The sequence below is a fragment of the Ochotona curzoniae genome, unplaced genomic scaffold, assembly GCF_017591425.1.
Source record: "Ochotona curzoniae isolate NIBS_2020 unplaced genomic scaffold, NIBS_Ocur_1.0 contig_2210, whole genome shotgun sequence".
NCBI classification, from domain to species: Eukaryota; Metazoa; Chordata; class Mammalia; order Lagomorpha; family Ochotonidae; genus Ochotona; species Ochotona curzoniae.
In genome coordinates this window covers 34794867-34807817 of record NW_024465369.1, presented here as the reverse complement: position 1 = coordinate 34807817, position 12951 = coordinate 34794867, and the positions used below count along the sequence as shown (strand labels likewise).

At 48.4% G+C, this 12951-nt stretch overlaps 1 protein-coding gene across 2 annotated transcripts in view; it reads left to right on the top strand.

The window, feature by feature from the left end:
- Positions 1 to 7286: 7286 nt before the first annotated feature.
- Positions 7287 to 12951, top strand: part of SP3 (Sp3 transcription factor) — a 49018-nt gene continuing 43353 nt past the window's right edge. Inside the window, exons 1-3 of one of the 2 annotated variants that reach the window (XM_040971730.1) lie at positions 7287 to 7832; positions 8385 to 8548; positions 9061 to 9180. In XM_040971730.1, the coding sequence (XP_040827664.1) occupies positions 7826 to 7832; positions 8385 to 8548; positions 9061 to 9180 (291 nt within the window). In that variant the 5' untranslated portion in view covers positions 7287 to 7825. The remainder of the gene's footprint in view (positions 7833 to 8384; positions 8549 to 9060; positions 9181 to 12951) is intronic. The other variant, XM_040971731.1, reaches the window with a different exon arrangement.

Sequence of the window (12951 nt, the reverse complement as noted above, 5' to 3'; positions counted from 1 at the left end):
TGGGCTCCTGCTACCATGTAGGACACCATGATGGAGTTCCAAGTCCCTGGCTTAGGCCTGGCCTACCCCGGGCCATTGCAGCAATTTGTGGAGTGAAGCAGTGGATGGGAAATTCTCTCTCTCTCTCTGCCTTTTAGATAAATAAATATTAAAAAGAAGAAGGAGGAGGAGGAGAAAGTTAAAGGTGGCTCATTACATTGCTTGATATTTTGGTTTCCATCCTCACACAGTTCTTCTCATAACTCCCTCATCAAGACAACCCATAAAAGCTAATGTCTTTCTTCCCCAAGGAGGTCAGAGACATTCTAATTTTCCTGGTTTTTCTGTGACACCCTCACATCCTATGCAGGACAGGGATCCATAGCCATGGGGAAGTCTATTAGCAGTCACGTGTCAGTGGTCAAACCTGTACGAACACAAAAAAGGACCGGTTTCAGAGAACTGGGTGTCCAATCACACACAGCTTCCTGGGGATCTGTGCACCAGGGGAGGGCAGGGAAACCGCCCCCCTTGTCTCTATGTTGCTCGTGTACCTCTTTGTGCCCTCTGTAATGTCCTTCATCAACATTACTAAACCTAAGTTTGTTGTTGATTTCTGGGGTCCCTCTGATAAATTAAGGACCCCGGAGGAGAATAGGGGTTGTGGTAACCTGTATTTGCAGTTAGTTGATAAGAAACAGGTAAAACAACTTGGGGCTTGCATTGGCATGTCAGGTGGGTGGGGGAGTCTCTGGGACTGGGCCCCAGTGCCAGAAGTGAATTAAAGGTCACCTAGCTGGTAATTGATTAGTATGTGGGGAAGGAGCTCCACAGGTGTGGTGTGAGCAGTCAGCCGGGCTGTAAGCACATGGTGGGAGAGACGGAGAGTGCACTGCTTTTTCTTCCTCTGTCTACAGACATCACCACTCCCAATTCTTACAGCCCAGATTTCAGTTCCTAAAGCTGAAGTCTGAATCATCTTCCTCTCCAAACCTCTGTTAGTTCCCTAGGCATGCTTATTTTATTACTTCCATCATGCACTTGTTCAATAATATTTTTTAAAGTATCTTTTAAAAATGTTTATTTGTATTGGGCCCAGGGTGATGGCTCAGTGGCTAAATCCTCGCCTTGCATGTGTCGGATCCCATTGTTGCCGTCACTTGGGGAGTGAACCAGCAGACAGGAGATCTTTCTGTCTTTCCTTTTCTCTATAAATCTGCCTTTCCAATAAAACCAAATAAATTTTAAAAAGTTTATTTATAAAGGTCCAGAGAGAGAGAGAGAAAGCAACCTTCTTCTTGCTGCTTCACTTCTGAAAATGCCTGCAACAGCTATGGCTAGATCAGGCCAAAGTTAGGAGCCTGGTGCTCCAACTGGGTAGCAAGAAGGGGCTTGAGCACTTAAGCCATCATTTGCTGCTTCTGGAATGCATCAGCAGCAACTGGATGTGAGGAACAACAGCTGAGTCTTAAACCAGGCTGCCCCAAATGGGATCTGATGTTTCAAATGGTGGTTCAATCTGTGTAACACAATGTTCACCCCATTTTTTATTCCTTCTTTCTTTCCTTCCTTTTTTTTTGTTTACAATAAAGATTATATATTATTTCAGGCAAATGACAGTATTAAAATATAATGGAATTAAGTAAAATATAATGGCTCCAGTAAAATTTGCAAATGCAAAAAAAAAAAAATCTCTTGGAAATGAACCCCAATCCCATTCTCCCCTCCAAAGGGTCATTGTGGGTTAAGCCTCTGCCTGGGATGCCAGCATCCTATAAAGACCTGGCCTGGTCCAGCCCCAGCAAGTGTGGCCCTCTAGGGAGTGAACCAGTAGATGGAAGACACCTCTCCCTCTCTTTGCAACTCTTTCAAGAAAATACATTTTTATAAAATTTTAAAAAATAGCATTTTTCATTTCCTTGAATCATTTTATCTTACTATACATGTATGTAAACACAAGTAGTATGGAATGTATTTTGTAGGATTTAAAGCATCATATAAATGCTATTATACTTTTTCCATTTTTATTTGAAAGGCAGAAATAGGCAGTCATGTTTCACCCACTGGTTTGTTCCTCAGATTCTCACAATAGCCAGAGTTGGGCTCGGCCAAAGGTCTCCTGTGTGAACCATATGTGCTGCCTACAAGGATACACAGCAGCAGGAAGCTGGATCAGAAGTGGAGTAGCCAGGACTTGAACCAGATATGGAATGTGGGTGTTGCAAGCCATGACATAAACTGCTGCCAAACACCCGCTCCTAGTTCATCCTTCTGTATCTAGCTTTTTAAATTCAATACTGCTTTTGAAATTTATCTATGATAATAGGCATCTTCCGTTTAAACATCATTCTGCAGTATGTAAGAGTAATGTTCAATGCACAAATATATATGTGTATATATATTATACATATGAGGGGCTTCAAAAAGCTCATGGAAAATATGTATATATTGAAAAACTATGTTTGGATTTAAAATTTTTAGTATATGTGCTGCCAAAGCGAGCACTGGATTTCAAATGTTCATTTTTTTGCACTAAAATACCTGTTTTTTTAACCACTTACGATGAGCCCTTTGAAGGGCTCCTATGTATGTATGTGTCCATGTATCTAGCTGTATTGTGTTTTACCCTTGCTGTTAGGATGAAAGGAAGTGATGATATACAATGCAGCATTTCAGCCACCTTTGGGAGGAAACTGGAAAAAGTCTATCCAGTCCAGCAATGTACTGTAGTTTTTTCTAGAGTTCAAGCCAATTGTCTCCATGACACCTCATTTTTAATTTCCCCCCATTCCATTTCTCTAGCTGGACCTGGCTGCGGTGGATCTTTTGGAATTATTTGATATATCTGTTTATACAAATCAGGAAACAAATTCCACTGAAGACAGTGCACTCCATGCTGAAGGTCTTTGTTCACCACTGGAGGACGTCAGACTTTATAGCCCAGCCAGGTCTAATCTTTGTTAAACAATGCCACTTGTTACATTTGCTAATTTGTAGCCAAGAGAATTTCTTGCATTCTGTGTTCTTCTAGGACAAGAATGAAGGAGATATATATTATACATTCCATCTTGTCTTGGAAAATTGCCAAGTGTTAGAAATCAAGTCTGAGTGGACTGAGCTCCCTGGACTTGGATGAAGATGGCTTCAGCGGCGATGTGGATAATCAGCCATTTTAGAATGTCAAGCAATGTTGATGGTTAAAGTGGATGGGATTATTTGATCATCAGGATGCCAGTACTTTCATAGACCTTGAATGAAAATAAGAAACTCATTTGGAGAAGGAATATCTTGAAAGAGGCGAACTATTGTAAAGTCAGATTATATTATGTAGTATCTGTTAGTTCACTTTTTAAAATCCATCATTCATTTTTTTCCCAATAAGATAATTGTCTTAAGCATCTTTCTGCCTAATATTAAATGTCTACAACGTGTCAGATATTGATTAGAATATTCAAAATACATGACCCTTAACATAATGCACAGACACTCTGAGGAACCCTTGCTTTAAACTGATATGCAGAAATATATAGTAATTATATCTCTTATTCTCTTATTTACTTATTTATTCTTTTTACGGGTAGGTGAGTCTCAATGTGATCATTTAAGGAGAGCTATTGTGTTGATGGGCAAAGGTGTGGGTTTGAACCCTGTCACTTGAAAGTGACTAAGCTCCATAATATTGCTGAATTTCAGATTCTACATTTGTCAAATCTATAATGTCACATGGATGGCAGCTGTGACGATTATTTAAAGTTATAGGTGAGGACCCGGCGCAGTGGCGCAGTGGTTAAAGGTCCTCGCCTTGCACACCCAGGATCCCATATGGGCACCGGTTCTATCCCGGAGGCCCCGCTTCCCTTCCAGCTCCCTGCCTGTGGCCCGGGAAAGCAGTCGAGGACAGCCTAAAGCTTTGAGACCCTGCACCTGTGTGGGAGACCTGGAAGAGGCTCCTGGCTTCGGATCGGCATAGTATCGGCCGTTGCGCTCACTTAGGGAGTGAATCATCAGACAGAAGATCTTGCTCTCTGTCTCTCCTCTCTGTATATCTGCCTTTCCAATAAAAAAATAATAAAAATAAATCTTTAAAAAAAATAAAGTTATAGGTGAGAGGGCTTGGGACACAGTAAAAGCTCAAAATGTTATTGGTATGTTTTTGCAGAGTTAGAAATGAGAGACAAGGCTTTCAAAGTGTGTTTGAAAAGAAAACAGAAAAAGATGAAGGAGAGTAGATTTAACAGAAAGTTGAATGTTTTTGAAATGTGATTGTCAATTGTCTAAACACAGGAGATAAATTCAGACTTATAAAATTTATTTGGGGCCCGGCGCGATAGCATAGTGGTTAAGGTCCTCGCCTTGCACCCTAGGATCCCATATGGGCACTGGTTCTAATCCCGGTGGCCCTGCTTCCCATCCATCCAGCTCCCTGCTTGTGGCCTGGGAAAGCAGTTGAGGATGGCCCAAAGCCTTGGGACCCTGTACCTGCAAGGGAGACTTGGAGAAAGTTCTTGGCTCCTGGCTTCAGATTGGCTCAACTCCAGCCGTTGTGGTCACTTGGGGAGTGAGTCATGGCATGGAAGATCTTCCTCTCTGTATATCTGACTTTGTGATAAAAATAAAATCAATCTTAAAAAAATAAAAGATGAAAAGCAGTTGAAGATCCGCAATTTTAAATGGTCCACTTAACAGATGTTGGGGGTGGGGCTGAGTGAAGGGTGGGGCAGAATTAGAGACTTAGATAAGCATGCAGTCCTTAAGGCTGGTCCAGCTAAGCAATGAAAGGAGCTGAAGAGCCCGGGGCAGTTAGATGCATCTGCAGACTTTCTACCCTCATTCAATTTACAGAGTTGTTAAGCAAACTTACACACTTACACAAAGGAAACGGAAGAGAAGGGTAGGTGAGACCACACATCCGGATCTCCTAACGGGATGGACACAGGCCAGCAAAGAGCTTCCTTAAATCAATCTGGAAAGGAGAAAGAATAAATAATACCCACCACTGATCTTAGCGGGATTAGCTAACGGCCTCCTCTGGGTATACAGGAACCTAGCGACTTTGGGTTCCTATGTAAACAGTTGGTGATGCCTTGGGAAGCACCTTTCTACTAAGTATCTTTTAATTAAATTGCATTTCAGGGTTTGACTACAGTATTGGAACAGCTAGGAAAGGGCATTCGTTCAGGCGACTGCCTTCCTTATCGACTATCTAAGAGTCTTCCTGCTCTGAGAGTTTTCTGAATCAGGCTGTGGCAGTGAGTGACACCAAAATAATACATGATTTCTCAATCTTGATGTGCATCAAGAGCATATCAGTTTGGGTACATGGTTTTGTTTTCCAGAATGATTCGGAGTGTTTTTGTTTTTAAGAGGTCTTCTCTCCCCCCACCCCCTGAAGACAATTTTTTTCATGTCGTTTGTCAATATCAGTGAATTGAGTTTAATTCCTGTGGACAAGCACTTTACTCTCCATGGTACTTGGCTTAACTCTTTACCAAAGGGGCATGGAGCCAGTGTATTACACCGTGTAACACAGCTCTACTCCTGGCCAGGCAGCAAACTTCCCTTCAGAGAGCAAGCGAGGCTCTACCCAAGATGGCCAGGTAACAAGCAAGGGGCACCGTGACCTCCCTCCTCTTCTACTCTGCAAGCCACCCATCCTTCTTTTGTCTGCCCCTTGCCCTGGACCAACTGTCTTTTTTGTTGAAAAAAAAAAATTAAGTGTAAAGTAGTGCACCAATTTTTAAAATTTATTTTTATTCAAAAGGCAGATATATAGAGAGGAGAGAGGAAGATCTTCTGGCGCTCATTTATTTCCCAAATGGCCGCAATGGCTGCAGCTGAACCGATCTGAAGCCAGGAGCTTCCTTAAATCGTTCTATTTCTTTTTATTGGAAATGCAGACTACAGAGAGAAAGGTCTTGCATCCACTGGTTCCAGCCCAATGACTGGAACTGAGCAGATCCGAAGCCAGGAGCCAGGAGTTCTCCTGGGTCTCCTGCGCAGGTGCTTTCCCAGGCCACAAGCAGGGAGCTGGATGGGAAGTGGGGCTGCTGGGATTAGAACTGGTGCCCATATGGGATCCTGGCACGTTCAAGGCGAGGACTTCAGCCGCCAGGCCGGGCTGCTGCCCTGAGCCCAACTAACTTTCTCAAGTGGTTCTTATGATTAAGGAAAGGACTTACTATTAGGAGAATCAACCCTATTGTTGGGAGACAGAATTTCCAGTCTTATATTTGCCAATTTCCTGGAAATTTCATCTTTTGCACAATTAGGAGCTAAGTGACCATGCTGTGCCTCCCATGCCATGAGCACAGGCAGCAAGTGTTCGGTGCCTTGGGACTGAAATGCCAAGTGGGTCTCTCACAGTGGGTTCCACATAGTTCAATCTCTTCTAACCCCCAAGGGCTACTTCATTGATCACACAAAATGCAAACATTGCCCTAATGGGAACACCGATTCTCGGGTTGAGTCAGGTTTACAGTATGAGAAGTGTACTTCTTGTGGGCAGACTCCACCTGGAACCGTTTTCTTGGCAGCTACACTTAAAGGTAATAGGCAGAGATGTCTCTTGGTTGGCAAAACACACACGTAAAAACTCAAGTATTTTGGCCCAGGACAGCCGTAAGATAGCAAATATGCCAGAGGGAAGGAGTGTTAACCTAAGCCAGCAAGGCAAACACGGTCTCTAAAAACCATGGAGTATAAAACGTTCCAAGGGCCGGGGAGAGGGGTAGGAGGGAGACCTTCACTCATATTCACTATTTTAGAAATGTTGGCAATGACCGAGAGGGTTTTTTTTTGGATTTGGTACTAAGAGGATTAAGAAGCAGGGGATGATATGTGTATGTGCAGTAAAATGATTACGTGACTAATTTTTAACACCAAGAATTCTGCCTCACTGAACACAACACTTGGTTAAGTTTCCATCTGGTGCCACTGGCCAGCAAGAATGCTCTCCATCTTTTTTTTTTTGCTCCACTTATAGGAGCAGGCTGGAGACCCAGGGGCTACGAGGGCTGGGAAATGAGATGGCTCTGGCTGTGACTCCGACGGCTCCCAGTGTGCGAGAGCAAAATCCTCCCCTAGCCTCGGAGGGGGTGTCTCCCCCAATACCAGCTCCCTCCCCCCCGGGCTCGCGGGGCGGGTCTCGTTCGCTCAGTGGCGGCCGGCGGCGGCCGCAGCAGCAGCAGCCCCGGGGCTCGGCCCGGCCGCGCAGGGAAGCCGCAGCTCCGAGGCCCTGGGGAGATCGCGCCGAGGCGGCCGGCGGCGGAATGGAGACAACGCTGAGCAGAGCCGGAGCCACCGGGGACCGAGCTCCTCCCCAGCTCGGCTGCCCTCCAGCTGGCTCGGGCCTACTCGGAGCGCCGGCGAGGTGGACGAGGCCTGGGCCCGGGGCCTGGCAGCGGCAGCCGGCGAGCGAGGCGGGCCCAGCGGGGTAACTGGCGAGCCGCAGCCGCTCTCGGAAACCGACGCCGCCACGGCCGCTCATTGTCTCTCCCCTTCCACCGGGGTAGGGGCGGGGGACAGGAAGCGCGCCGCTTGGCCGAGCGACAGACGAGCGCTCAGGCCAATGAGGACAGCCGATGAGGAGCGTGGCGGCGAATGAACGCGGAGAAGAGAGGCGGAACTTCCGGGCGGGCTGTCACCCTCTTCCCCCCTTTTGGGCTGGAGGCTCCACCTTTTGTGTTTCCCGCACAGTCAATCAAAATAGGAAAAAAAAAAAAAAATCCCCGGACCGCTCCGGCCGTGTCCGCCGCCGCTTCCCGCATCCTCTCCCGCCGCCGCCGCCTTCGCTCCTCACCATGTGTAAGGCGGCGGGGAGCCCCGCCTGAGGTGCCCTAAACACACTATGACCGGTACGTAGAGCCGAGAGCGGCCGAGCACCCCCGGCTGCCGCCGCCGGCCCCGTGGTGTGCCCCCGACTGTCTGTGCGAGGCAGAAAGCCGCACTCCCCTCCGCCCGCTTTCCGCTCCCCGCCAGCCGCCGTCCAGCCCGCCAGCGCCCGCCCCGCAGCCCCGCGGCCCCCGCGGCCGGCTCTCCCCGCGGGCCGCCCCCGGGAACGGGCGGGCGGCGGGCGGCCCGCCGGGAGCGCATCCCCCTGGTGTGCGGGCGCGGGCGGCGGGGCGGGCGCTGTGCGAGAGCAGCGAGCGGCGCGAAGGGAAAGGGGAGGAGAGGAGAGGGGGCAGGGGCAGCGCGGGGAGGAGGAGGAGGAGGAGGAGGAGGAGGAGGAGGAGGGCTGCAGCCGCGGCGGGCGGGGGCAGCACGGGAGGGGCGGAGGGAGCCGCCGCCGCCGCCGGGCCGCTGGGGGAGGGGAAGGGCCTGGGCCCGGGCGCTCCGAGTCAACTGGGCCGCGGCCCGCGGGGCCCCCTCCCTCTCCGCCCCCCGCCTTCCCCGCGCTGTGCCTGCAGCTCCCGAAAAGCCCGTGAAACAAGAGGAAATGGCTGCCCTGGACGTGGACGGCGGCGGCGGCGGCGGCGGCCACGGCGAGTATCTGCAGCAGCAGCAGCAGCAGCAGCAGCAGCAGCAGCAGCCCGGGAACGGCGGCGCAGCGGCGGCAGCAGCGGCGGCCCAGGTGAGGAGCGGCGGAGCCCGGCCCGGCTCCCCCCCTCGCGCCGCTTTCTCCTCCCCTCGCCTCTCCCCTCCCTCCGCGCCTCTCCCCTCCCCTCGGCTCCCCTCCCCCGCCCCGGGAGCTGCCCGCCCGAGGCGCCAACGCTCCGACCCCGCCCGCGCTCCCCCGCCCGCCCGCCCGCCGCCTTTGTGTGTGTGTGTGTGTGTGCGTGTGTGTGTGTGTGTGTGTTGTGAGTGTGCGCGCGCGCGCGAGCGAGGGTGCGCGCCCTCCCGGGGTGGGTTCCGGGTGCCAGGTGGAGGCCCCGGCGTGCAGCCCGCCGAAAAACCGGGGCCCGGTGAGCGTGCGAGCGGGCCGGGGGGCCGTGGGGGCGGCGAGGCCGGGGCGAGCGGCGGGCGGCGGGCGCGGGGGCCGGCCCCGAGCAGCGAGCCCGCACTTCCTGTGCCCGCGGCCGCCGGGCCCTAACCGCCACCCCCTCCCGCCCTGTCTCCCTCTCCGAACCCGCCCCTCGGGGGTAGGACACTCAGCCGTCACCGCTCGCTCTGCTGGCCGCTACCTGCAGCAAGATAGGGCCGCCATCGCCGGGCGACGACGAGGAGGAGGCGGCCGCCGCCGGGGCCCCCGCCGCCGCCGGAGCGGTAAGTCCCGCGCGCGGCCCGGCGCAGCCCGCCCTCCCCGCCGCCCCGCCGCCCCGCCGCCCCGCTCCGGCCTGCCCTGGCCGCTCCCCGACCCCGCGTGGAGCCCCGGCGCGGCCCGGCTCCCTGCACGGTGGCCCCGCGGCCCCGCGCTCCGAACTGGCCACAAAATGAAGGCGGGAGGGCGGGGGTGGAGGACTCCAAAATGGATGTTGGAGCGGTTCGTCTGGGCGCCGCCAGCCCCGCGCCGCCGGCGGGCACGGCCGCCCGCCCCAGATCCCATCAGCCGCAGGCGCGAGCTGTGGCACCTCTGGGGCCCCGAGCTCTTGGCCCCCTCTCCTGAAGGTTACTGCGTCTGACTGATTTAAGTCGTAAACCGCGAAGAGGAATGAACTTTCCTTGAGCTGTTCTGTTCTGTGTAGGAGTGGACGCTCCTTGAGTGCTTTCTTAGTGACCGCTCAAAATGGTTGGGTTTGGGTTGTTTTGTACACTGCTGCTTAGATTCTCGGTCGTTTCCCCCAGGTAGTGTTGCGCGAACGAGGTAGTTAGTATCTGCTGGAATGAGCCTGGTGACTTAGGTGATTCTTTAAGCTTCAGGAACTGAATGAGTGTCAGCGTTAGGAACCCTGGTAGGTGTCAGGAATTGCATTTACCCGCGTGCTACTTAGAGTGGGATTTGTTTGGCCAAACTGGCATTTTCATTTTGTTGTGGTTGCTGTAGGAAGTGGTGGGATTCTTTTTGTGGTGTTTTCAGTGTCTGGGCCTGGGACGGGGAGTGGGGGGTGGGTAGAAGTTGGCCATGTTTTGAGGGCTTAATTCAAAATTATCTGGTAACAGTTTTTACACGATTGTGAATTTTACGTTTGGACTGTTACCGTTGCTGTAGTTGAACAAGTTCATGTGTTCACCTATTGAAATAAGGGGAGCCCAGTCTGGATGTGGGTTCTAGAGATTGGGGTTTTCAGTTGGTATCAGACACTTCAGGCCTTAAACTTCTTGAGCTGTTGCTCAGCCACCATTAAGCTACATTGCTGGTAAATGTAATTTTAGTGCTCTGAGTTACGCTGTAGGGGATGTGAATAGTTTTAACGTCTTAGTTCTGCTTTTGTAAACATTAAAATGCCAAAGCATACATTTGTGAGAAGCACTGTTAATTAATGAGCAAACTTAGTAAACATTTGTGAAGAACTATATGCCTCCATTTCCAAAGTCTCAAAACAAATTGGCTTTTTATCTTAATAAGCCTCTGCATAAAGTCAAATTGCAAGTCAGATTATTTCTGTTGGTCTTCTGTTAATATATTGAGTAGAAGGAACTTTTCTCGTAAATGTGATTTGCCAAGTTTGGGCATCAGTTTACAGCTGGGACCTGGAGAAGCGAAGAAGGAAGTCACAGGTCAGAGTGTGAGCATGCCGGTCGGCGTGGGTCTCAGGTGAGGATTCGATACTATGTGCATCCTTAGCCAGCTGTGCTCCCACACTTGTTCTGAACTTTCTGTGCCTCCCAGTCCCTTTTCTAAATTACCAAATCAGTGCTGCTGGCAGCAGATTTCCTGCTAGGTGAGCATGAACTAAAGTCAGATAAATCTGAGATTTAGCAGATATCTCATAATTTGACAGTCATGAAAAAATGGAAATACAGTGTTGCCAGGAACATCCCCAGAATGCATTTGTGTTTGGTACCTGTGCCTAAGACTGCAGTTTGGGTAAAACCAGCAGACTGGCTTGGATAAGTGTGCTTTAGCAGACAGAAAATGGATTTCAGATTGTTCCCCTGCCCCCAGTTCATCTAGAAAGTGGGAATAAATTAGGTGGGTTCATGAGTATTTTTTTTTATTCTCATTTAGAAATGTGTCTAGAAGATACTCTTACTCAAATCTGTGGGGGACCCTGAGAGGTCTGCAGGCAGCTGCTTGCTTGCTTTTGTGTGTGTGTGTCTTGAAAATTTGGACAGAAGTAACTTTAGATTTAGGGATAAGTTGGAGTAGACCTGAGAGAGTTCCTTTGTATTCTTCACCCAGCTTCCCCTAATGTGTAGATCACTGATCCATTTGTTAAAGCCAGGCAATTGATGATGTAGTACTACCTAAAGCAACTGCGGGCTTGATTAGGCTTTCACCAGTTTTTCCATTAATGCTGATTTCTGCTCTGGGATCTGTCCAAGATGCCACATTGCATATGGTATTGTGTTTAAAAGTCAGGTGGAAATATCCACATGCAGTTGAGCATTATGCCAGTTTACTTTGATATTTAAGATTCAGAGGGCCTTGAAAAAGAGTTAACTGCTCTGAAGATTTGCCTTAAAGTCATTTTGAATTTAGAATTTGCTATTTAGGAAGAGCCCAGTCAAGGGCATTTGGTTACCTTCAAACAGTGCTGAGGAGGGCCAGACACAAAGCAAGTCTCCAAAGTTGTGGAGTCAATTTAATAAACCAGGATATAAGAAAGCAAAAAATAGACTTTATGCAGGTAATAATTTGTCCGATTTACATGTGCGAATTTGTGGATTATTAATTTTTTTACTTTAGCAGAATAAACTGAAAAGTAAATATCATGATAAGTAATTTCCTGATCTTTGGTTTAAGATGTGAATTTCATATTTAATTACCTTAACACATAAATGTTGGCGAGCTAAAAAAACATGAGTTCACAGCTTACTTGAAGAAAAGGTATTTTTTATTTATTTATTTTTTTGCCATTATACTGTCATTGTAACTGATTTATTAAAAGCTTTTATTTCTGTTAATGTTCTTTGAAAATTTTAAGAGACTTGTATTTGCCCGAGAATGGTTCTTAATTAGTTTCAGGTATGTCTTCTGACTTTAACATTGTTTGTGGGAACTGAGAAGAGTTGAATCCCTTCCGAATGGTGGGCAAGGAGCAGTGTGGATTTGTTCATTTTCCCCTGCTGCAGGTGTCCGCCCTTCCTCTGAAATGCCCCATCCCTGTCACACTGCGTGCCCTTGTAATGAGCTCTGTTGTAGCAAAATCACTGCAGGTATCAGCCCCCTTGGAGCCACTCCCTCCTTTCTACTGTAGCTTGTGATTCTTTATTTATGTGTAGGGACAGTCTTGGAGTGCCTTCAGTTACAATTTTTTTCTGTGTTACCCACTACCATGTTCTATATAGTGTTTGCTGATTGTCCTGTTAAGTATACTAGTCACTGAAAAAAAGCAAACCACAAGCTGATTTTTCTTTTAGTTTGTAATCCTAATATCTGGCACGTGTTGTGTTTCTGTGTCTCTGTTGCTTTGTCTTTGTAGTGCTTCCAGTGGCTTGGCAGCAGACATTTTTATAACCTATTTGGACTGAGAAATCCTCTAATTTGTCCCTTTCCTGTTTGGTGTTTAGAATAAAATATTTATCTCTGTTATCTATGATGATGAAATTTTAAATGAATGGGCTTAGAAGGATTTTTGGTTTTGAAATTTTGAGGCTTATTCATGGTGGAATTATGGAAATTATGGCAATAAATAAATTGAAAGTTAGAGTTTTTCAGTACCTGAAAGTCAATTTTATTGATCTGATTTCTATCATCTATTTCTTTTTTCCTGTCCTTGTCTTTGCAGTATAAAGTAGAACACCTTTATTCGACATGCTGGTCTTATTTATACCAGGATTTGTGCTACTCTCAGATGGTGGCTTTCAGTCAGTCATCATACTTGGGATTACATAGAACTTCATAAAACTCAGAGTTTTCTCTTGGTTCTTGTGACTCTGTAAGGTAGTAACTCTTGTTAATCTAAGAACTCATGTCTTGTTTTAAATCGTATA